We start from the raw sequence: 27,046 nt of genomic DNA on the forward strand, positions 1-27,046 counted from the left end.
TAAGCATGAAGAAACTGAGTGCAGAGAAGACGATATACTTATGAAAATTTTGGAAATGAAAGAGATAAAATAATGAGTAGAAGTAAAGTATAGACGGCAATAATCGTGGTCATGGTTACATCGAGAACCGACAAAAATATTGCTGAATTGTGGCGCAACACGTGCTCGGGGTATTAAATATGAGAAGATGTGCGTCCTTTCAAGCATCAGAGACTGTTCAGGAGATTTTCAGCCAAGAAAGGGATCTTCACCAACTTCTCGATGACACACAAGTATGTCACCGTAAAGTAGGGAGACTATCGGTATAGGGTAAAATTAATTTATAATAAATGATCGAATGATAGCATGACATGTGGAACCGAAGATACGTAAAAGGCGAATCAAATAACAACTAGTATCGGGAACAACAACTGTAATTGACTTCGGATAAAACCCGAAGGGAGCATGGTCAACGGGAGCAGATCGAATATTTGCCATCGGATAACATTCAATGAAGAATATTCTCTAACATTAAATGACAACCGTTGCAGAGAATAATTGCATTCACGGCCTGCCATTACATATTCATCAATGACTCATTTATTATCACTTAAGTGGGGCTTGATCCTAGGATCTTGTTTCCCTAGGTATAACTATAAATAACAGGGTTAACAACCATTGTAAGGGACGAAATTCTTGGCAAAACATATGTTGTATTCCATTTTCGCTCTCAATTAACAACTTTATTTGCTCTTTTATATTGTCATCATTTATACCTTCGGAGACGCTGTTCCCGGAGCCAGACTTGTCATTTTCTTCAATTTTCATTGTAAAGTCTTACTTTAATCTTATTTATTTACCATTTTGGATCAAATCAGTTCGCTTGTCAACAAATTCAACTATACCGTTTTACGGGTAAACAATTGCAAATGCATTTGTTCGTTAATTATCAAAAATACATACGAATCAATAAATATATCACTAAAGGAACAAAAGGACAATTCGAAATATTATGAAAATAATATTATTTATTATTTAAAACTACAAAACTAACACTTGTTACATCATAGGTTAGTGAAAAGTTTTATAAATACAATAGAAAATATATCTATGATCTTATCATTCTATTGATATCATTTTATTTTTATCAATAGATTGATGAATTTTTTAGCAGAGTGTTGTTGGCAATTAACTTGGTTTGGAGACAAGATCACCCGTCATTCGATTTACCTGATTTTGAATTGAAACTGTACTAGACGCATTACAGATCGTACCCTTACCTGGACATAAAGAAGTCGGAAACACTGGTTGAACTCTAAAGACGGTCCTAGATCGTCACCAGGACAGCATCAGAGGAACTTCTTGTTTGTGATTCGTTTTCTGAACATAGACAAAATGCTTGATCTAGCTCAATCTTAGATAGCTTCACTCTGTAGATCAGTTGAAAAGTTGTTAAAATTGCCCAACTTGCTATGGCAGAGGTGACTACCCCCACATCGGTAACTTCTCTTCTCATTTTCCCCAGAAAGTTTCACGCTTTTATTATGTGCACATTTTCATATCTTTGTGTCGCCTTACATTTGTGGAATTTAGGCCGACGCAAATAATGGGCCGAAATCTTTCTTGGATTTGGGATCCTTCGTTGGCGATTTGAATGCTGAGGATGAAACTGCCAGGTCTGCTAATTTTGCTATAATGCTTGTTAGTTTTTAATTCTTGATCCTCTATATATAAGGCAATTTAGGACATCTTTTTTTTTTCTTCTCCAGCGATGATATATCCCTTGAGGGACTTGAGGAAGAGTTACAAGAATGTGAAACTGATGATGTAAGAATTTTCATACACTTATGTTACTTCATTCTTCATAATAGCCAGAATTTTATGGGATTAAAGCTTGATATTTGTTGCAATTTAGTACAAATTTTCTTCCCTTTTTGAGGGATAGGTTTAGGGACACTAGTATTGGGTCTAAATTTTGCTTACTTTGTATGTTGAAGGTTGTTGCAAACATACTCTCTAAAGGTACAACATTGCGGGAATACGCTAAGGGCGTTGAAAACAATTTGCGGCAAGTTGAACTGGATTCTATCCAGGTTTGCTGTACTAAAACACATTACCACCGTTCTTTCTTTCTTTCTGTATTAATAACTTGCAATTTTGAGTTATTCCTCTTTAGATGATTAGTATTATCATGCATTACGTTTTCTTTATCTCTTTATTCTACTATCGTAAGGTACTTTCGTTCAACTCAGCTATAAATTTCTAACATAGATAGGTTTCTAATATAGCATAGTCGGGTTTTTGCTTTGATTCCGGTCTATAGGTTTCTAATGTATGGACTGTTGAAATGGTCAATTTTCCATATTTAGCATGGATAAGCTTCTTCCGTAATGCTCTGAGTTCCTGGTTGTCTCCACAATCTTTATATAATAATTTCTGTTTTTCAACTTCAAAATTTCCTATACCTAATTGCCCTCATGTTGTAACCCCCATCTTATTTGAATGAAACTTCTTCCGACTATTTCCTTCCCGTAATTTTTTTTTCTTATCTAACTTTATTCTCCACCTTACTTGGCAATGGAAAAAGAGACATATTATAAATTGGAAGTCTACCAAAACACCGTTAATTGAAGTCATTCTACCAGCTAAAGATAAATACTGATGTTTCCAAGTGATATCTTTTTTCAAGCTTCTAAGTTACTAGCTGCGACGCAGAAAACAAATTGTGTTTTGACTTAAAGAAGATCCAAGTAAGTAGATGGGAAGGAAACAATTCTGCAACCCCACAAAATATCGACCAATTGCTACAAATATGCTACCTCATTGACAGGATACGCACAGCTTTTAGTTAGGCTTACATGCAAGCCTGAAACTGTCTCAAATACTTTGTTTGGCTCTCCTCTGCGTCACAAAATACCATGGTATTGTCAGCATTTAATATATGTGAAAAAGATACAGCATCTCTGTTACTTCTCACTTTAAAACCATTAACTTATCCTAAGGTCGTTGCAGAAGTAAGCATTCCACTGAACATTTCCATTACTAGAATGAAGAGAAAGCTGAAAAAGGTCACTTTGACTGAAAAATACGTGTTGCTATGCAGAGCTGAACCCAAATAACCCATTTATCTCCAAATTCATCTTCCTGAGCAGCGCAATCAAGAAATGCGAGTTTAAATGATCATGGACCATAGCCCTTCTCAGTATCTAGTTTCCAAATGATCCCTGGTTTCTTTTATTTAATTCTCATATCCAAGATTGCAAGCTACTCCATTGGTTTTCTGCCTACCTGCAAACAAAAGCCATTTGGGACTCTGATATTAAATATCCAATGATCTTTTTCAGCCTTTCAGCCATTTCTTTGGTTATGATCTTATGTATTCCATTCACTAAGCTTATAGGCCTCTATTCCTTTAGCTCTATGCCCTTTTCTTATTTGGAATTAATGCTATAGTCGTGACACTAAATCTCCTTTCAGAAATACTTTTTTGATGGAAGAGTTCTATTGCATTGATAAGTTCGAATTTTACCAAATGCCAGCATGTTTGGGAAAATGATATTCGACAACCATCAGTCCAGGGCCTCTTTTCCCTTCACATTCCCTCTATCATTTTCTGATTTTCTCTATCTCATCCTATTGAAAAGGTCTTTGCAACCATTCATTACCTTCCTCAGTAACCCCAATGAGTCTCTTGTCTCCTGTCAATATAATCCTCCTCTGCACATATTTTTCATGAAATACCAGAATTCTACTTTCATTGTATGCATCATCTAGCAAGATCCATTCTACCATCATTGTTTTAATCATATTCACCCTTTTATTTGCATTGATCATTTTCTGGAAAAAGCCTTGTGTTCTTGTCACCATTTGACTCCTCAAGCATTTGGACTTTTTGTTCCCAATAAGTCTCTTTAGCTTTTGCTAGCTCTTCCAATTACCAGGTAATTTTGACTTCTCCCTTATATCTTCTTCTGACATACTCTCTTCCTCCTTTTTCTTTACAATGCTTTTTGAGAGCATCTAACCATCCGTTCTCAAGTTTAAAATAAGAGCCATTTCTTTCCCCATTTCTATACTCCAAAAGAACGGTGTTATGTTCACAGATGAGATTTACTAAATGTACCTGGGTTGAACGTAGAGCTCAACTTGAGACACATAAAGAACTCGTGTCCGTACTCATTTCCTATGTGCCTCAGAATTTACAAATGTTTCTTTGGTTTGATGTTGGTCTGTGATTAGTGTCGAACTACAGATGATCTGGGAGAGCTAATGAAACCTATTTATTTCCAAGTGTCGAACTACTGATGATCTGAGAGAACTAATGAAACCTATTTATTTCCAGAAACCAATGCAATGCATTTAGTTGTCACAACTCAAATTCATGTAGCCTAATGAACTTGGTTTTAATGATGATATGATATACGGACTTGTCCAAAAAAATGAAGATATGATATATGCATTTAGTTCGTACTTATGTGCTAGTTTTCTTGGTGAATGCCGTGAAAACTTGGTTATAATGATACTGATAAAAAGCCCTTGTTTATATGACATATAATGATATGTGCTGTTTTATCAAATCAACAGGATTACATAAAGGAAAGTGATAATCTAGTCTCACTTCATGATCAAATTCGTGATTGTGACATGATCCTATCCCAAATGGAGACCCTTCTCAGTGGATTTCAGGTACTTTCTAATTTCTATGAATATAAAGTGGGTGACAACTTTTTTCTGCTTTAAAAAATCAGCAGTGAATCAGGCTTTAAAATTACCACGACGATATGATTGATAAGTGGTACAAGTAGGTCACCTTGTTACTATGTCACTTAAAATTGTTTGAAGTGTCATTCATGTTCACATCCTGGGATGACTTGGACTTTTGTGGGGGAGGGGTGGGGGCAATATCACTGTGAGGATTCCTGTATCTCCACTTTTCTCTCATCATACATAGAGGAAACACGAAGAAATTTAGGAAAAAAACATTTAACATCCTCATGATCCACTTGCCTGTATCTTCTTTCATCAAACTTGATATTTCTCTGTTTTATCTGACAGGATGAGATAGGTTCTATAAGTTCGGATATTAAAATTCTCCAAGAGAAGTCTATGGATATGGGGCTGAGGTTGAAGAATCGCAAGGTATTATCTTTAAAGGATGGACCTTCTTTTACTGTTTACATTCTTGTCTTGGGCTTTCTTTATTTAGTGTATTCTAAGTTGCATCTGTAGTGTAGATTATTTGATACCTTCTCATTCTGAAGCAATGTTGATTCTGATGATTGTCATTTGAATGCATTTTATTGTTCAAATGTGAAGAAATCATCAGTCTGAATGAATAAAAGTGTGTGCTAATTGTGTTTCATGCCTGAAGAAGTTGTTAGTGGCTCTGAATGTGTGGTATTGGCCATTTCTTTTATCTTATAGATTTCTTCTCACTTTCAGATTACTGTCTGTAAAAAACCTTCTGAGTAATATGGATGGTTGCACTTTTGTTTCTGACATGGAAAACTTGAAAAAAGAGGATTAGAAGAGTATTTGGAGGAACTAAAAACTCCTATGCATAAATCAGAGGAATATTTTTATTTTGATGCACATTTGGAGCATATGGGTTATTCCAATAAGTGTAGATGATTGGATACTCTTTATGGAGAATTACATTTCTTTATAGGATTCTCTACTTAGGGTGTGTTTGGTATGAAAGAATGTTATTCAATTTTCCCATGTTTGGTTGGCTTAGATTTTGAATTTTTTTTTTTTATCAACTCATTTTCCTCCAATTTGGAGGAAAATGATTTCCCCACAAAAAGAAGGGAAAATAGTTTCCAAAACTCTCTTTCAACTTTTCCCACCCCCACACTCACCCTCCAATTCACGCCCTCGCCACCCCGGGCCCCAAAACCCCGACCTCACCCTGACCACCCCCGATCCACACCCGATCCACACCCGTCCACCATCCAACCCCCCTCCCCGGCAAATCTTCCCTTGCCCAACCAACCCACAGTCCTCGGCACACCATCCACTGGTCTCTCGGCCCTCTTCCCCTGCCCCCGTCCCACCCCTATCACCCCGCTCCTCCCCCTCCCTCACCATTTCATCTCCCATAGTGGTTGCCTAGACTATATATTTTCCAAATTATTTTTTTGATAACTAACCAAACACCATAAAATAAGTAAGAAAACCACTTATTTTCCAAGAAAATATTTTTTGCAGGAAAACATTTTCCTTCAATCACACCCTTATTGTGTATATCTTGTATGTCAAATTCTCCCATCAATCATATCAGTAAAATTTAATCATCTTTATTAAAAAGAAAAACGAGCCATGAGAAATATTTTCTTTTCTTCATTAACTAAGTAAGGTCTTGAGAAACTCAATCAGCTAAGTTCATCTCTTTTGTTGCTCAGTTCTTCTCTCTTTATTCCTTTTGATTACTATGCTTCTGTTCTGCAAGTTGCATGAGTAGTTCCACTTTCGCTTCTGCTTATTCAGGTTGCTGAATTAACTGGATTATTCAGAAAAGTCCTACCCGTTTTGCTGAAAGATTTAGTTATAAAAATTGTCTTTCAGTGTATAAGAAGCTATACGTGCTATAGTAATAATGCCGGATTAAAGAAATCATCCTAAGTTAGTCCTTGGTGTTAATGTCCTTGCTCTTTTGAATGGCAAGTTCTGTCTGAATATATATATATATATCTAAGGCATCGACACCCCAAGTAAACAGACCAACCTCATCGACACCCCAAGAAAACAGACCAACCTCTTGGTTGATCATCTTTGTATAAAATTCTCATCTCTTTAGTACTTTTAACTATGATCAGGTCCACCTGGAGGTGCCTTGTTTAAAGACAATTAATAGATGAAAGCATATATTCTTTTTGTTGTTGTCATTGTCTGCGGAGTTATTTTTATATGATTGAATGCATAGCATGTGCCCGTTCATAGTTGTTGAGTACCTCACCTATTTTATCTGATGTCGATTTTATGCATGAAATGCTGAAAACCCTCTCAAAATTTAGCTTTCCACAGTTGTTTTGACAATAATTTCGTGGGAGTTGTTCAATTTAACTCTTAGACACTTCACTTCTTCCTCTTCTAAGACTTATTACGTGGATGCTAGTGCTTCAAACACTAATGTAAGAGAACTCAGTCATGCTGTGGGGTCAAGCATACTTGATATAACAACCATATTTGAGTCTTGGTGTTTCTTGAGATACTTTCTGATAGTTGTAGTGTGCTTGCTGGTTTGTTATTCTGCAGGTGGCAGAGTCAAAGCTGGCAAAGTTTGTCGAAGATATTATTGTTCCTCCAAGGATGATAGACATAATTGTTGACGGGGAGGTACTTTTGGCTCCTTGTTTGTTTGTTCCTCATATTTATTCTTGCATTGTATCCTATAGTGGGTCTGAGTCAAAGAAGAATAACAATGGGGGAAAAGGAAAATTCGAAATTTAAGTATAGAAAGCGGTGAATGGGTTGGGATAGTCTTGCATATGATTTTGAGGACAATGATGTGACATGTCGGGCAAGTGATTGTGTAGCAGCTGGGTTTAGTCTTTTCTTCAAAGTGCTTATTATTTTTAACTGTTTCTGATTTTTATGTGGCCTTGCTTATGGATTTATCAACTCACACAGAAAGCTCTTCTTGGTAGTGTTAACGCTGGTGGCTGGAGTGACTTTCTCATTTTTCTCTTGTTTCATCATTTTTCCCTTGTCTCTTGTGAACTTATCATGCATCATACCATAAAAAAAAACTCTTCTTTTGGATAGTTGAGTGTTAACGCTGAACCGCCTTTCTCTCTTCTCCCTTCTTTTCCTCTTTTTTTCACTCCTTTCTTTTTCTGTCTTGGCTTGCTGGTATTGCATTGCTACAGTTGAGGTTAGGGTTTGTTTGAGAAGTTTCTTCTAGTTAATCACCAGCTTTTCTGAATCAGGGCAGTTATAATGCATATCTCTTTATCTTTCTCCCTCTCTCTTTTTTTTTTTTTGAACTTTTCGTTATAAAGTATTTACCAAGTATGACCTCTCTCTCTATTATAGCATGTAGCACAACATTCTGCCAGGTGTTTAATTTTAATATTGCATATTTGAATGCCTAGTTCACTCATGGCTTCTAACCAACCATCCAACGCTGAATGTTTATAGGTTAATGAGGAATACATGAGGACTCTTGAAATTTTGAGTAAAAAGCTGAAGTTTGCAGATGCAGACCCCATGGTTAAAACATCAAAAGCTCTGAAAGATGTTCAGCCTGAGCTAGAAAAACTTCGGCAGAAAGCGGTCTCCAAGGTATGCAGATGCTGAATACTTTAAGCATGTTTAAATTTAATTTTTACCATTGATAGGAGCTTTTGGGTTAACCACAAACCTTTTAGATAGCATAACCAACATATGGATGTCTTTGGTTTTATTCAGTGTAGTGCTCAAACACACTCATGATTTTATGATCCTGACTTTGTGAATGAAAAAATTCAAAAGGAAGAAAATTCTGATACAGTGACATCTAGCTTAATTCAGAACTGACTGCATGTCTTCGAAGCAAAATTGCTGGCAGTTCAAATGCCTCTGTTTTCTTGATGAAAAATCATTTTCTGGCTATAGCTAGAGATCAAGTATCACATACTGCTTTTTTTGTTGATGTTTGAGGATATTTCTACAAAGTGGTGGTTAGACCGACTATGTTGTATGGGACGGAGTGTTGGCCAGTCAAGAACTCTCATGTCCAAAAGATGAAAGTAACGGAGATGAGGATGTTGAGATGGATGTGTGGGCATACTAGGAGAGACATGGTCATGAATGGAGATATTCAGGACAAGGTAGGTATAGCCTCGTCGTGGAGAAGATGCGAGAAGCGAGGTTGAGATGTTCGGACATTTGAAGAGGAGATGTCCCGATGCACCAATAAGGAGGTGTGAGATATTGACGATGGTGGGTCCGAGGAAAGGTAGAGGTAGGCTGAAGAAGTATTAGGGAGAGATATGTTGGCCCAAGGGTGGTCAACTGATCACCCTTCACCGAAAAATTATACTACGTATAAGGTAAAATATTACTTGTTATTGATTAAAAATAGACTTTGAACACCCTTGCATAGCCCACTGGCAAAGGGTGTTCAAAATTTGAACACCCTTATTGTATTTCCTGGCTTCGCCACTGGACATGACTCATCTTCAGCTTATCGAGAACATGACCCTTGATATAGGCGGGTGTGGAGGACGAGGATTAGGGTAGAAGGCTAGTAAACAGTTTTGCGCCTTTCCTTTCTTTCCCGTAGTAGCGTTATTCTAGTATTTTTGTATTCTTAAAAAGGTATTACTACCTGATGTTACTTGTGTTTTGGTTGTTCTATTTCCTTGCTATTATTACTGCTTTCCTGCTTTTACACTACTGCATTCTTCTCTATACTGTTGTGATTTGCATGTTTGGTTGAAGCCCAAGGTCTACTGAAAATAGCCTCTCTACCTGGACAAGGTAGGGATAAGGCTGTGTATCCACTACCCTCCCCAGACCCTATTTGTGAAATTACACTGGGTTTGTTGTTGTTTGAGGATCCTTGTAAGTAGATTAATGATTAATATCTTCCTGTACCATTTTTTGTAATTATGGATGACTATACTACCTTTGGTGCAGTTAATTTATATACAGCAAATGTTACCTTCTCAAAAAAAAAAAAAAAGTATCAAAGACAACTACCGTAGTTTTAATTTCTCCTTTTCTTCACTCTTTTATCTTTGTTTCATGTTCTCAACTGAAATTGAAATCAACATTAATCTTTGAAGTTACATTCAAACGTTACCCTTTAATGTCAAAAGAGTGAAGTTTTAAAAGACAGAGAGAGCATTGAAACAAACACCACTGGAGAAAAATAGTGGACTAGCTCCCACAGGGGTCTCTTTTCCCTTGTGTCATAGTATAAGCTTTCATGTTGAATTTCAAAAATCTCATTTGCTAAGAATCTAGTTGGAAACAAACTGAGAGCAGTCTTGATTGATATTCCTTCTCATTTATATCCGCCACCCCAAACCCAAAAAAGAAAAAAGAAAAGCAAGGGACAAACCACCACCACTACCAACAATCATTTCGATTTTGTCTATTTCTATTTCAGGATGCAAAGCTAGACTCCATAGCCTCTTTGATTTAACATATCCATAACCAATAAATGGACACAAAGCAAGGTGGATTTGCAAAAATAAGTTTCTATTTAGCCTCCTCTAACTCTTGTTCCTTTTGTACTTTTCCATTAAAACATTGGAAAAGTGGCCGAGGGAACATTTTTAAGATTAAGATGTATATATTTGAATTTATATCTTAATATTAAAATATTGTTTTTAGATCTGATACTGATTGATTAAAATTGTTTGTTTTCTCAATAGCTGAATGTTTATAATTTATCTTTTATAAACAATTAATAAATATACGATTCAAATAAAATAATTTAAATATTATATTCCACAAAATATTAGGTTGTAAAGTGGTGGTTGATGGAGGTATTTGGCAGTGGTGGCTCGTGTCGATGGTCGTGCAGAAGTAGTGCTGGTTGGTAATGGTGGTGGTGGCTATGCGATGGTGGAAGTTGTGATGCTGGAGGTTGTTGGTGGTAGTGGCTGCGGTGGTGGTTGATGATAGTGGTGCTGGTAGTGGGCAACTGTGACAATAGTGGTGGTGGTAGCTTTAATAGTGGAGGTTATATTATATTCCACAAAATATTAGGTTGTAAAGTGGTGGTTGATGGAGGTATTTGGCCGTGTGGCTCGTGTCGGTGGTCGTGCAGAAGTAGTGCTGGTTGGTAATGGTGGTGGTGGCTATGCGATGATGGAAGTTGTAATGCTGGAGGTTGTTGGTGGTAGTGGTTGCGGTGGTGATTGATGATAGTGGTGCTGGTGGTGGGCAATAGCGGTGATAGCGGTGGTGGTGGGCAATAGTGGCGATAGTGGTAGTGGTGGCTTTAACAGTCATTACTGGTAGTGGTTGGTGGCACCAGTAGCGATGGTAGATAGTGATAATTGTGATGATGAAGGTAGTTGTTATGGTAGTGACTGACGATAGTGGTGGTTGACGGTGGTGCCTTGATAATGATGGTTGATAGTGGTGGTAGTGGTTGGTTATAGTGGCTGGTAGTGGTAGTACTGGTGGTTGGTAGTGGTAATAGTGATTGTTGTGCAATGATGGCTGGTGGTGATTGTGGACAGAATGGTGGTGAAAGTTGATTTTCGGAAAATTCTTTAATTCAATAGTATCTTAATAATATTAAGACTCTAATTGAGATCGGAATGACTAAGATCTATTCAGACCTATTAAGTGGTTAAATCTCAAAAAAACAAAAGCACTTGATGGTCTAAGGCTGAATCATTCATATTAAGACCTGCATTAAATGCAAAAAAATTTGGGCCTTAGTTTGCATCAACGTCAGCCTACTTAGGCTCCATTTCTTTCCACTTAACCGGATTTGAATTTGAATTGTTTAAATCTCAGTCCATTAAGTGCATTTTTTTTCTCTTTATTTTTACAGCCACTTGTTCCGAATATGTGGTTCATTCAGATATTGTACAAAGTCTGAAAATCATTAAAATATTGTTCACTTAAAGATTCTTGAAAAAAGTGATCCTTTATCACCGCTCTGTCCACTATAATTGCATTACTAGCATAAGCAACCACTAGCATCAACCTCCACGGCCAGCCACCACCTTCACTTACTACTGCACAACCATTACCACCAGCCACCACCGACACCACCACCGGCACCTGCATCAACTACCACCACTGCACAACCATCACCACTAGCCACCATCACATACCCATCACCAACTCATCAGCTAAAATTCGACTTCTCAAGTTTCGTCCATAGTCAACAATCACAATATACAAATAATAGGCTCAACACATTAATGCATGATCAACAAGTTCAATTTATCAAAATTGAACCTTGCCTTAATTCACCATTTCACAATTCCTGTCTAGAATGGAGTTACTCACTCACTCGGTTTTATACCTACAATAGTTCATAAATACTCTGTGGAAGCATTTATATTCCTTCCCTTCTCCAAAAAAAAGAACCCTATGGAAGCATCTATAACTACTCACTTCATCCCATCAACCATTAATACCCAATTCACATCTATTTGCTGCACATCCTACTATTGTCATGCTTTGGACCTTTGTGTCTTTGCATCACCACATCCTATGACCCTTTTTCCTCTCCTAATTTTTTGTCAGGACCATTATTAACCTTCTATCTCTTGCAAGACCTGTCGAAATCGCCCTAAAATTTCTTGACTTTCCTGAGTTCTTTCTAATTTGCATCTGATCTCTCATTCAATCTGCTCTGGGAACACGTATTCTTTTCTGGAGATTGCTATCGAGTAATAGGCTGCGCATTCAGTTTTCTTGTTGAAATCTTTTCTGAGGATACTTCTTATACTGTTCGATGAGTGGCCCCCCAGTTTAATTCTACAAACTTCTTATTTATATCAGTATTTAAAACATTTTACCATCATATTCTGAATTTCTATCAGCCTTAGTTGCCATTTCAATTTTCATCGCTGCCTTTGCTCTATCTGAACCTCTTGTGTGGTTCAGTCTCTCAAGCACTTCTCCCGACATTTCTTAGCTGAGAAAAGGAAACAATTGTATCTTCTTGGACATTGGTGCATCAGATTTCACGTATGATTCTTTTTTATGCTCCCCCACCCTTGCAACAAAGTTGTCCCCTTGTAAGGTGATACATGATGCCTAATTATTATGTTTGTTTAACACATACGTTGTTCTTTGGGGGTTATGCTTTTTGACTCATAATTGGGTCAACAGTAGTTACCCTGTCTAAGATATGTAAGACTAGTTGTCGTAATTTCATTACTTATCTGATTGAATTGTTCACAACTTTAGACTTCAGTTGCATTTTAGTCATGTCCCACCTAATCCACTTCCCTATTCCTCTTCTAGGTGTTTGATTTCATGGTTCAGAAGCTATACGCTTTAAGGAAACCCAAAACTAATATCCAGATCCTTCAGCAGAGTATCCTTCTAAAATATAAGTGAGTTGTGTTTTCTTCTGGTTTCTATCATATATTGTATCACTAATTCCTCTATTCCTGACTTCTGAAAACTAGCTAATAATTTTGTTCACAATGCATTTCTTCTATACAGTTTACCTGATTGGCGGCATCCAAGAAGTACAGTAGATATAAATTGTCCCATTTAACAATTCATAGATAACAGCATTTTGTGTTCGGTTATTAGTGTCCCTAACTGCAGTACTGTCTTTTAGCTGTTATTTTCCTGTCAGCTATCAGGATGCTAGAAAATTTCCTAACAAAATTTTACTTTTCCAGAACTATGATAACGAAGTTGTGGCACTTAAGGAACTTATTTCACATTCTTTCTTTCCCTGTATTTGTTTTGGTGTAAATGACGCATTATCCCATTTTATGTACGAGAATTTCTTAGTGTTTTTTTTGAAAAAAAATTGTAGAAAAAGTTTGCTCAGAAAGAAAACATGGTTGGATAGTTGCAGTTTTTTCTGAGTAGTTACGAAAATTTGTGAGTGGTTTGTTAGTAGAAAGAGTTCTTTAATTGAAAAGCGCTTCCCTTTTATTCTTCACAGGAAATTCTTTCTTTGTGAACTTTGTGAAAGGATGTTCTGTAAAGCAGTGTTATCAAAGGCGCGCTCAGAATATGTTGAGCGCTTCGCCTCGCTTTGCTGGCGCTTCAGTGTCTCATCAAGGATCTAAGACATACTTTTCCTTACCAATGAGTGTAATCCTGAAAAGACGACACTAAACAATTGATATTTCACTTTATCGTAGTTTTTTTTCAATTTTTTGTCCATATATGTGTTATTCCTGCGTATAATTATTGGTCTTGGACTACATATACAGATTTTTACTTTTTTCTCCAGTTGCGCCTTTTTTCATTAAAGCCCACACTTTATTTGCGCTTTGCACTTAAAGCCCCAACATTTCTTAGAGCTTTTTTGCGCTTTTCGCCTTTGATAACACTGCTGTAAACAAATTAAAAACCAAACAGGTTCTTGACAACTTTTTGAAAATGTTAAAAAGTTATTTACAAACAAACACCAAATTTTATTTGCTATCCCTGGAGGTTTTGAGGGCAATATCTGTTATTGCTATTGTGGTCTACTTAAATGCTATAAAAAAGGATGAGTTCTTGTCAACAGGTCCTTACCTAATTTATGATTATCGTCGGCTTCAATGCTTCATTCCAATCTTCTTTTTATCTTTCAATTTCCTGGATTTATCCATAGATGCACTTGAAGGTTATTGTTGCATTTACTTTTGCAGGTATATCCTTTCCTTTCTCAAGGAGCATGGCAAAGAGGTGTATCTTGAGGTTCGAGCAGCATATATTGACACAATGAACAAGGTTAAGTTTTATAGTACTGAGTAAATTTTTATAATTTGGCCAGCTTGTATGGTCAATGAGTCAAAAAAGAATTAAGTTGTTGGATGTCTAACTCTTTGAGATAGATGCGGTAGCTCCTGAAAAGGGAGAATTTATTGTCCTCAAAGTACATGAGTACTTAACTTGGCGGTTCCTTTACATGTTTGTATATGAGTTGTAAATGTTTCTCCATGGTGTATGGAGGCAGGTATAGCAAACAATATACGGGTGGTTGAAATACTTTTAGGGATTAGTCATTTGTGCTCACTAGTGTTGAGCTTGAAACTTTTTTTGTGCTCATGTGGTGTTTGAACGGCAATAGCATGATGACAGTAGTTGTGTGGCTCTAGAGGGTTTTGAGTTTTGACAGTAGTAATGAAGCAGAGAGTTGTGAAGAGAAGTTTGTTGCCGGGGAAAAACAGAAATAGAAATAAAAGACATGCAATATGTATTGAGGGGTCATGAACCCATGGTCATCAACTGTCACGACCCAATCTGCCCTCCGTAAGATGTCGTGACGGCACCTAGTCCCTACGACTAGGTAAGCCTAATATTGCGGAAAAACAACTAAAATGAAAACATAAATCTAAATCACTAACATCAGCAGAAATGAAGTAATTGATATAAATGCTGCTCGACATATACAATAACAACTCCCAAAAATAATACATACAAAATCTTCCCAAGACCGGAAACATCATAAGTCACAAGCTTCTAAGAATTTACTAACTGTTCTATACACCAATATTTAGAAGTAGTAGAAGAACTACACAAAAGATAGAGGGGGACTCCTAGGTCTGCGGACGCGGCAGATGTACCTTGAAGTCTCCGTAACAGCAGCAGGTGCACACTAATAGCGAGGCTGGAATGATGTACCTGGATCTGCACACGAAAACATGTGCAGAAGAATAGCATGAGTACACCATAATGGTACCCAGTAAGTGCCAAGTCTAACCTCGGTCGAGTGTGACGAGGTCAGGTCAGGCCCACTGGTTTATAATAAATAAAGCAAGAAGATGTACAATATAATAAAAGACTGGAATGAAACAAAGGAAAACATAGCAATGATAGCAATACAGTACACATGGATAAAGAGCAGGGGATCTCCCGAGATACCGTCTCGTAGTCCCAAAATAAATGTGCAAAGAGATCTTCCGAGGTACCGCCTCGTAGTCTCAAAAGTAAATATACAAGGAGAACTCCTGAGGAACCGCCTCGTAGTCTCAAAAGTAAATGTGTAGGGGATCTCCCGGGATACCGTCCCGTATTTCCAAAGTAAATACGCAGCTCAAACATAAAAGAAGATAACAATTACAACAAGAAAAACCTACAATACAGGCTAAGTACAAGTCAAGAAAGAAGCAGGGTCCGCTAAACATGCCGCAAAGAGTACAGATAATCAATTAAGACACGTAGGGCATGCTATTCCAGGCTAACAGGATAACTACACATGCTAGTAAACTCAAATAAGATGAAAAACTAATTATTGTTCAGTAAAAATCAGATTTTTCAACAGATAGCCCGTGTACGCTCTCGTCACCTTGCGTACACGGCGCTCACATATCATAACAACACCAAATCCTTAGGGGATTTCCCCCACACAAGGTTAGGCAAGCCACTTACCTCGAACCAAGCTCAATCAATCGGTAACAATGCCTTTTTCACGAATATCCGACTCCGAATGGCCTAAATCTAGCCAAAATCAATTACATATCATAATATAACAATAAGAAACTAATCTAGTTATGAAATTAAAGCTAAAGCAAGAAATTGGAAATCGCCCTAAAAAGTCTCCCCAGGCCCACGTCTCGGAATCGGGTAAAAGTTACAAAATATGAACATCCATTCACTCACGAGTTCACTTGTACCAAAATTATCCAAATCCGATATCAAAATCCCAATCAAAACCCAATTTCTTAGTAGAAGAGCTTCTACCATTTTCCCCAAATTTCTCAACCAAATTCCTTAATTAAATGATAAAATCAACCATAGACTAGCGGGATATAATCATAAAGGAGTTAGGAATCATTACCCAAAAGCCCCAGGGCCTAACTCAAGTGGCAAAGGGTGGTGGATTTGTGTCTTGGGTCACAGGTTCACGCCCCTACACCATGCAAAGCAAAGCCTGGTATTTAAGTGGAGAAGGGTAGAGGGGCGGGTCCATTATCCACCGAGTTTCGAAGGCTGTGGTTGGTCCAAAGGATCGGCCCCAGACGGATTTCTCGGTCATCAAAAAAAAAAAAAAACATTACCCAAAAGCTTCCTCTGAAAATCTCTCAAAATATCGCCCAAATTCGAGCTCCCAAAGTCCCAAAATTGAAAATGGGATAAAACCCTCAACTTGGCCCTTTTTTTGCCTAGCGATCTCGCTTCTGCGAGGGCCCACTGCATCTGCGGTCCCGCACCTGCGGAAAGACCATCGCAGGTGCGGATATCACTTAAGTCCACAAAAGTCGCTTCTATGATCAAGGGCCGCACCTGCGCGCCCTTTTCTGCGATCCATCCTCCGCTCCTGCAAGTTCGCGTCTGCGGAGCTCTCATCGCACCTACGGTCTCGGCCCAGATTCGCTTTTGCGGCTCCAAGGCCGCTTCTGCGGTGCCGCACCTGCGTCGCAAAGTGCGCTGGTGCGATTACACCAGGTGCATCAAACTTCAGCCAATCCAACACAACTCCAAATGATCCGTTAAGCACCCGAAACTCACCCGAGGTCCCCGGGACCTCAACCAAATATACCAACAAGTCCTAAAACATCATATGAACTTAGTCGAGCCCTCAAATCACATTAAACAACGCTAAAATCACGAATCATCCTCCAATTCAAACTTGAATAACTTAAAACTTCAAATTTCAACAACCAATGCCGAATTCTATCAAACCACGTCTGTTGACCTCAAATTTTGCACACAAGTCATATTCAACATTACAGACCTGCTCCAACTTCTGGAATTGGAATCTGACCCCGATATAAAAAATTCCACTACCGATCAAAATCTCCAAAAATTTGACTTTCGCCATTTCAAGCCTAAATCAGCTACAGACCTTCAAAACACAATCCAGACACGCCCCTAAGCTCAAAATCACCCGACGGAGCTAATGGAACTGACAAAACTCCATTCCGGAGTCGTCTTTACACAGTTTCGACTACGGTCAAAATCTTAAGGCTTAAGCTTCCGTTTAGGTACTAAGTGTCCCAAAACACTCCGAAACCAAAAACAAAACCTCCCGGCAAGTCACATAAGCAGAAAAAGATACGGGGGAAGCAGTTAATAGAGGATCGAGGCTATTACTCTCAAAACGACCGGCCGGGTCGTTACATCAACTTAACGATTTGCATGGTTTTATGAGTAATAAAAATATTTTAACATCCACATTTCTTAAGAGAATGCTTCTTAGGTGGATTGAGGAATATAAAGGTGCGCCCCTGATAGTTATTTCTAACTAGTAAGACCAGATAAAATCTTATACTCGACACTGACAAGTTGAACAGCTGATGCAACACTCAGAAGATCTAATTTGCAGGTTGATAACACTTGAACTATGACTTAGTATGTGATATTTTGGAGTCTCCAATCATTAGCTATCATTGCATGCATGACTTAATATGTTGGAATCCCGTCTCCTAAAATTTGGTATGACTTTGGTCTAATCAGTCGTAAGCTATTGTCATAGGTCTAGGTGCCCCTAATTGATTGTATTATAGTTAATATTGGAGCTGATCCTTTATCTTATGCTCTTTAGATTGATATGAATCATAGTTATCACATATACAGGTGATAAGCAACTTAATGTGCTTTTTGGCTAACAAGAGATCGTGTCATTTCATGAGTACTAAAGCGAAACTGTGTCACAGGTTCTAAGTGCGCAGTTCCGCGCTTATATTCAAGCTTTAGAAAAGCTGCAGCTGGATATAGCAACATCTAATGATCTGATAGGTGTTGAGACCAGAAGCACAGGTCTTTTTTCAAGAGGAAGAGAACCGTTGAAGAACAGGTCTGCAGTTTTTGCTCTTGGAGAAAGGATCAACATTCTCAAGGTCTTCATCTTCTTTCTTTGAGCCTTGATCTTATGACCAAACTGTGTAAAATTCCTCCGAGTGCAGGGTTTATGAATTTTGTGCATTATTGAGTGTGCTTTAGGTTGGTCAACTGTGAAGGTCTATGTAAGTTTCACTCTGTTAGAATTATATTTTAGTTTGAAGATAACTTTGATTGACTTGGGTGCTTTGGGACGACACATTGCCTGATAGTAGGATGAAAATTTGTGACTATTTCATCAGTACTAACTTCAGATGGGTATAGTCTTGACGGACACTTCATGGAGATAATGTGAAGTCTCTTTGTAATAAGTCATAATTATTCAAGATGATGAAGTGAAAGAACCTACAATATATGATTTCCAGCACGACAATTAGGTAGGTCCCTTATTAAAAAAAAGAAGGAACCTACCTAATTACAGTGCTTTAAATCGTATACTGTATGCTGCAGTTCTTGGGCTTTTTATTTTTTAGAATGTCATTTTTTTGTATTAATTTTTCTTGTTAGGAGGAAGTTCTATTTGAAATCTCCTATGAAGACCAAGGAAAAGCTCTTAAAACCATATGGGTTCCATCTAGATTCACTCTTTGGTAGATCTCCATACAAAGTTTAGCCTGGGTTACACCTGTATGGGGTAGATCATTCAACATATGCAACACTGATCCTCAAATCTATTTGTCCAAGTTTGAAGGCAATCGAACACATGCTCCATATTACTGAAAAAACTTGCTATATAATTCCAAAAACACCTGGTGTTATGTGGAAAAAAATAAAGTAGCCTTCAATACCACACAATAATTACCTTCTCAGAAAAAATACCACACAATAATTATAAGGTACAACACCCTGAGCTACCAGATTTGGATAAATAGATCCTTGGGAGCCATTCTAAAAAAAGGAGGAGAAATCAGACCTACTTGGTGAAATAGGTTCTTTTAGAATTAATTTCAAGCCATTTGCTAGAGGTTTTTACAATGCTTTCATTATGTCAAGTCCCTTTTGGCGTTGTGCAATAGCCACTAGTTAAGCTCCGCTAGCACTAAAATGACTGAGTAAAACTGGTGGAGTTATATTACAAGAAGTAACTATGTGCATAGTCGGTTTTCTATTAACTCTTGATCTGGCCTGGTCCACCCCATCAATAGGAAAATAAGAAAATTGTTATAGGAATGTACATGATGATTAGATGATGTATTTATGGCATATTTTCCACTGTATCCAGGAGATTGATGAGCCCCCACTAATTCCACATATTGCCGAAGCCAGCTCAAAAAAATATCCGTATGAGGTCCTTTTCAGGAGTCTGCACAAGCTGCTCATGGATACTGCTTCTTCTGAGTACTCTACGATTTTCTCTATTTGAATTCCTGTGCTTCTGAATTGTAACTCACTGTGAAACAGTATAGCTTTCCTACTGATAAGATATAGTGGTAGCTTTCCTGGTTAATTATGTATTGACAACCATCTTTCCTTTTATTTGATTAGGTACCTTTTCTGTGATGATTTCTTTGGAGAAGAGGCGATGTTTTATGATATTTTTGCTGGTATGTAAAGTAGTGACTTAGAGTAAACATTTCCTTGTCATGTACCATTGCTGAAGATAAATATCATGTTTATGCTTCTTAAGTACTTGTCTGTAAATAAATATCAGATTTCAAAAATATCTTGTTTACCTCCTTATCAAAAAAATATCTTGTTGACCCAGATCAACGTGTTTAACAGAAGTTGTACATGCAGTTCTTTGGAATTTTCAACCGTTTCTGGTGTTGCCTTTAATCTGTTTAATTAAGTTGAAATCTCCCTCTCCCAGTCTGTATTATGATAATTTTCAAACACCTTCAATGCCTTGCTGAAACCTGCAATTACTGATTTTGATAGGAATATCCAAATTCCTGATTTTCAATGAGATTTATGATAAACATTTGTGTGTTATCAGGCCCATTTTCAGTAATTGATGAGCATTTCGGTACAATCCTTCCCAACAGTTTTGATGCAATTGGCCTGTTGCTCATGATTCGCATCATACACCAGCACCAGGTATATCATAAGCTTGTACATTCTGGTATTAGCTTGTTTCAGTACTCAGAAAATCCAGCAAGCATTAAAATTCCATAATGCATCAGAGGTATTTAAATGCTCTGAATGTGTCTGGCAAAGTTCTGTGACTCTCTTGATCATTGTCTTTGGTAGTCCTTTGGAAGACAGATGACAAATATCAGTTCCATCATTGTGTGTAGCAAATGCGAAGCGCAATGTTCACAGGCTTAAATAACGAGGTGTCTGTCTATCTTCTTAAATACTTGGCATTGGAATCCCAATACCTCTGCACTGTTCATTGTAAACTAATTCTTACTACAGACAAATTAATGAATTATTCAATAATTCATTCTCATAAAGTCGATTACTTTCGCGTTTGAAATGTGTCCGTGTAAGTTTGTTCATTGGTTTTCTCATAAGATAACCAAACAAATGACTGTTGCCGACGAAATTGATTTAATCAGAAATACTCATTACATGCGTTGAAACTATCTAAAAGAAACAGGCCCTTACTCTTTTACTCCTTTCCTTCGCATTTCCAAATGCATTTGGTTATAGTGGAAATCATACTTATCCAAAATAAACAGGCCCTTGCCTTTTAACTTCTTTCCTCTATGTTTTTAAATGCGTTTGGTTATAGTTGAAATCATACATATTTGTAATTCATTTTTTTTATAGAGGAATCAATCTAAGCATGTAAATTCTTCTTTCTAGAAAATTTTCAGTGTTTAAGGAGAAGGTGGAAGCAGTGATATCTAAATCCTGAAGCACCCGATGGGCTATACATTGGACCTTTTGATGATCCATCTTTCACACTTTAGCATCATGCACCTAAATTTTCAAAAAGATTTTGGAACAAATTTAGACTTGACACTGGAAACTATGGAACCTGCAATTGGCTTGGAAATTGATTGTGGGTTTGTTTGGGTAAATTTCTGAATGTAGATCAATCCAGATATTGTGAGAATACAGAATTTTTGAACTTATGAAAATAGAGAAGGAGAACTAAAAGGGAAGAATAGTAGAAGCTAGAGAAGAAGGGGATGGGGGAGAAGGAAAGAAGAAATATGAAAGATTTTACAACATTTTGTTGATTCGAATCCGTCTTAAATACAACATATGCATATACCTTTTTTGCGAAAACATGCAGAATACATAGGAGGGTAAATTAGATCCTTCTGATAAGTCAAGGACCTCTAGACAAAGTTTGCAGCCAAGTTTTAAAAGATATTACTCATTGATTTTTTTTTGGGACAAGGAATAAGGATTTTATAAGTATATCCAGCAAAAAGAGAATGCTGGTGTGTATAAAAAATATGCAGTAACTCCATGTAGCCCACCAGATGGATAGAATTCCAAATGGTAGCATATGACCTGCTCAAACCCCTTCTTTTCCAGCATTTGATAAACTCACTAATTCTGGGCATAGACCATTTAATCCCCAATGTGTTTAGCATGAAATTTGAGATATGATATGTGAATGTACAGTGTAGAACAAGTGGTCTATGCCTTCAAGCTGCTCCTCTCAGAGACTGCATCTGTTGCAAATCTGAAAGCCTCTTTTTTGTAGATTACTCGTTGTCAGACAAGCACATGTTGCTACCAACCAAGTGAATCATTTGACCTTTTATGGTGCTTTGCTTTTTCAGCTATGTTCGCGTGGTGTTGGGTAGTGTTTATGGGTCTAGCCATAATATTGTAAAAAGAATTGACAGAGAAGTTCCTATTTTTGAGGACCTTTCCATCCAGATACAATCTGGATCAGCCTGTGGTAGTGCAAGGCCATTGAGTTGTTGTAGCATAGTAAACATTATTACCATCTCCCAATCATCCCAATTCCTTCTAAAAAGTGTTGTCCCAACTCTGTGATATTTTGTAATCTGCAATAACAGCCTTAGTGTTGGTAACAAAACTGTATAACTCCGGGAATGAATCTTCCATAGGGGAGTGTACAAACCAGGTGGCATGCAAACTGGGTGTCATGCCAGAACTTGACTTTACTCCATCTCCAACTTGAAACATCCCAGAAAGATGTGGCTTGATTTTCTACTTGATTCACATCTTTTGCAAGTCGACTCTTGCTCTAGTTTTTTCATTATTTTGGCTTCCAAATTGTTCCATGCTGCAAAATTTGGGAGAAACATGATGACCCTAAATCATACACAGAAAAAGACATTCCAAATCCAAAATACCATAGTGAAACATAAAAATGATTAAACTAATACTACATTAGATACATCAAACTATTTCAAGTGTAGAACCATCTTAGAATCCACTTGAGCTTTAACTTCGTTGCACTTATAATCTTCTTCAAACTAGTTAGTCATGCTTATACATCTGCAGTACCTATTCCTGAAAGAAATTTGATTGTAGGATCTGTTTGAGTTTCAATGATCTTTTACACTTTTAACTCAAAAAGAAAAAATAAAATAAAAAGATATAGAAGAGCACGTGGTAAAAGTGCTTTGAGATTTGGGGATATCTCAAACATAATAAGCAAATGAAATATCAGATATTCTTTTAATGTTTTTCCTTCTAATTTTCTGAGCATTAGAAAAAATGTTAATTTTGATTTTTTTTAATTTAAAAATTCAGTGAGGAATTATATGCTTAATGCATGTTTGTAATGGTCCTGTAGCATGCCAACTTGTGTTTTTGTGAACTTGAAATTAGATGTATGGCTTTTTTGATCTTGTTGGAATTTTTTTTTATTGAAGCACTGCTTTTTCTTTCTCAGCTTGTAATGTCCAGGCGCCGAATTCCATGCCTGGATTCATACTTAGACAAGGTATGTATCCCTCTATTAACTTTACCACCTGAAGTCACGAGCATCAATGCTGAATATCCCTGTGTATTCGTTTTGCGCTAGCATGTGAGGCTACTTATGTCGAGTTGAACTAAAAGAAGTTGGCAGCTGTTAATTTCAGCAGATACTTATTTTTTGCCTGTTGCCTTCTGTTGTGGTGATGTGTGTCCTTAAAATGTTATTTCGTATTTGTGGCGACTGTGATGTGGAAAAAGAACTGCTGCTCAAGCATATCTGGGACTTGCATGATTTCCTTTGCTGAAAGTACAACAACAATAACCTAGTAAAATCCCACTAATGGGGTTTGGGGAGGGGGTAGTGTGTACGCAGACCTTACCCCTACCCCGAAGGAGTAGAGAGGTTGTTTCCAAAAGATCCTCGGTTGAAGAAAACAAAAAGACAAAAGGACAAAAGGAGACAATATTAGTATCACCACAAAAATCATAGGAAAATTATGAACAACATGAAATCCAAAAGAAAGATGCAAAGCAAAAGCGATAGCTAGTAAATAGGTCCTGCATTGAAAAGCGAAATAGTAAGACACAACATTGCCACTAGCTATCTTAGACAAAAACCCTACCTAGCTAGTCCCACAATGGTACGAAGTAAGGCAAGACTCAACTACCTCCTAACCTACAACCCTAATACTCGACCTCCACATCTTCCTATCAAGTGTCATGTCCTCGGAAATCTAAAGCCTCGCTATATCCTGCCTGATCACCTCTCCCCAATACTTCTTAGTCCGCCCTCTACCTCTTCTCGTGCCCTCCACAACCAGCCGCTCACACCTCTGTACGAGAGCATCTGGGCTTCTCCTCTGTCCGAACCATCTAAGCTTCGCTTCCCACATTTTGTCATCAATGGAAGCCACGTGCACCTTTTCTCGAATATCATCATTCCTAACCTTATCTATCCTAGTCTGCCCGCACATCCACCTCAACATCCTCATTTCTGCTACTTTCATCTTCTAGATATGTGAGTTGTTAACAAGCCAACACTCAGCCCCATCTGAAAGTATAGAGTATTATTAGTTTGGGATATAAAATTTCATCTCGGCATGAAGTATTTATTATCAGGTTGACTGCGGCTAACTTAAATGACTTAAAGTGCAGTGAAATCAATTATCTAGTTAATGCTTTTCTATTCATAGCTCAAACTGTATTCTCAGTCATAATTTGACCTCAGCTTGACATAATGAGATATTTCAATGTCCCAGCAGTGAAATTGGAACTTGCTTTATTGATTAATCTGTGAATCCCAATTCCCAGTGATTTATCTATGTTTAATTCATGGTAACTGGACATTTATCTGAATGAACTTACTAAAGTGTCAAAGTTTCAAGATATTGAAGGGTCATTAGAAATTTGAAAAGTTGCCTTCTGCACTTGGATTCATTATGTTGGCAGGGTTACCTTCATCAGTAAAGAGAGAATTAAACAGCTTGCTCATAGAATGTGGTCAGATGGACCATTCAAAATGAGGAATAAGGAATTCTGATGCTAATTTGCCAGATATGAAACCATAATTTTTCGTGTATATATAGCTAATGTATGTATGTATGTATGTATCCTGCCAGATCATAACTTTTGTGTATGTCAGATCTTAGAAAAGGTGAATATAACTGTACAGCAACTCCATAAGGTCTTAGAAAATATAGCATGATGACATTGGAACAAAAAAATATTTTTTTCTTGTAGTTGTCTTTCTACAATGGACTGCTTTAACTTGTTTCTTAATAAATTTGGTCAGGTCAATATTGCTTTATGGCCACGTTTCAAGATGGTCTTTGACTTGCACCTCAACAGCTTGCGAAATGCCAATATCAGGACTCTCTGGGAAGATGATGTTCACCCACATTATGTCATAAGGCGCTATGCTGAGTTTACTGCTTCCCTTATTCACCTTAATGTAGAATATGGAGATGGGCAGGTTGGGGAACATGAAGGTTCACTTTTATTACTTATGGTTAACTTGCACTAAATTGGCTTTAATATTTGCTTCTAATTGTTGTAGCTTGAACTGAATCTGGAGAGACTCAGAATGGCTGTTGATGACTTGCTTGTCAAGCTAGCCCAAATGTTTGCTAAACAAAAGCTGCAAACAGTGTTCCTTATAAACAATTATGACATGACAATATCGGTTCTGAAGGTAAGAAGTTAATTTTTTTTTCATTGATAAACAAGAAATGAATCATGAAAAGTGCAAGTCAATGTCATGATGTCAATGGGCAGTGCTCATCCCAGATAATGGTGTTGAGTCCCACATCGACAATGAAGGGGATGGGTGGTCTCCTTATATGGACTTGGACAATTCTCACCTCTTGAGCTAGCTTTTGGGATTGAGTTAGGCCCAAGGTCCATTTATTAAATGGCATGCCCATGGCGTTAATTCCTTTTCTCTGAAGTTTAGCGATCCATCAAACCTGAAGTGTAATAATATTTTATAATTCCTATCCGAACATTTGATGTCATTATGAGCAAATATTATGTAACTTGGTAGTCTAAGTCATAGTAATTTCATTTGCTTTCAGGAAGCTGGTCCAGATGGTGGGAAAATCCAGCAGCACTTTGAAGAGCTTTTAAAGAATAACACAGCCATATTCGTGGTGAGCATACACTTCAATTCTTGCATTTCAAGAATGTTGAAATATTATAGTTATGCTTCTCTGACAAAAACCAACCCCACTTCTGTTTTTTCTTTGAGTATCAGTTAGGTTCCAAAGTAGACTTAGGTGATCAGTTGAAAATAAAATTCATTGCGTTCTTCCAGAAATATTACTATATAAAAATTCATTATGTTCTTGTAGAAAACATTAGTTATTGGAATAGAGAATCAAATTCATAACACGCTTATCTATTGTAATGAGTACTTGATTAATTACCAAGAACATAAATACTTGGTGATGATCGCAATCACAAAGTGCATATTTTATGAGTTTCCTTAATGCAGATGGTATCAGTAGGGTTTTCTAATCAACATTAAGATCAGCATCTGTATATTTCTTGAAAAATTTGCATGTCAAGCCTGTTGTTCTTGATTGTTGGATCAATATTGGAGCATCTTAATAATTATATACTCAGCTGAAGACATTGTCCTTATGTCCAATTTTATTGCAGGAAGAACTGCTGTTGGAGCATTTTAGTGATCTTATCAAGTTTGTAAAGACGAGAGGATGTAAGTGTTGGAGAAAATGCTATGCATATTATTTTATCTCAAACCTGCTCATATTCCCTAACTAATCATCTCATTGCAGCTGAGGATTCAAGTAGTAGCACTGAAAGACCTATAACTATTGCTGAAGTCGAGCCGATTGTAAAGGACTTTGCAAACAGATGGAAAGCTGCTATTGAACTTATGCACAATGATGTCATTACTTCTTTCAGCAATTTCCTGTGCGGTATGGACATTCTAAGAGCTGCATTAACTCAACTTCTTCTTTATTATACGAGGCTTTCTGATTGTATAAAGAGGATAAATGGTGGGTCTACCTTGAACAAGGATCTTGTTTCAATTTCATCCATAATGTATGAGATCAGAAAATACTCGAGGGCTTTCTAAAACATTTTTCACATTTCGTGTTCGTTTTACAGTCTTTCTTGTCTTTGTTTTTGATTTTTTCTTTTAGAGCCACTTGAATCACTGTATTTACGTTAAAGGCCTCTCAATTGAACATCAAATTGTCATTGTGGCATTTTGTAAGATCTTGTGTTTCAAAGAAATCAGTTGATGACTTCAAAATATATGTAGTGATCTTTGTGATAGCAGCAAGAAGTAACTCTACTCATTCCAAATTTCCAG

The 27,046-nt window shown here is 37.2% G+C and overlaps 1 protein-coding gene across 1 annotated transcript; it reads left to right on the forward strand.

Annotated features, from left to right (window-relative positions):
• The first annotated feature begins 1,296 nt into the window (after positions 1-1,296).
• On the forward strand, positions 1,297-27,039 carry LOC104215544 (vacuolar protein sorting-associated protein 52 A). The gene is made up of 20 exons (XM_009765366.2): positions 1,297-1,478; positions 1,573-1,655; positions 1,749-1,806; positions 1,977-2,072; positions 4,564-4,665; positions 5,035-5,118; positions 7,237-7,317; positions 8,122-8,265; positions 12,913-13,004; positions 14,271-14,352; positions 18,222-18,404; positions 19,628-19,743; positions 19,891-19,949; positions 20,342-20,442; positions 23,180-23,230; positions 24,998-25,177; positions 25,262-25,396; positions 25,779-25,853; positions 26,365-26,422; positions 26,502-27,039. Exons 1-20 carry the CDS (start codon positions 1,452-1,454, stop codon positions 26,804-26,806), a joined length of 2,112 nt encoding a protein of 703 aa, XP_009763668.1. The 5' UTR covers positions 1,297-1,451; the 3' UTR covers positions 26,807-27,039.
• The last annotated feature ends 7 nt before the right edge of the window (positions 27,040-27,046 follow it).

Source organism: Nicotiana sylvestris, chromosome 3 (genome assembly GCF_000393655.2).
Source record: "Nicotiana sylvestris chromosome 3, ASM39365v2, whole genome shotgun sequence".
Taxonomy (NCBI): domain Eukaryota; kingdom Viridiplantae; phylum Streptophyta; class Magnoliopsida; order Solanales; family Solanaceae; genus Nicotiana; species Nicotiana sylvestris.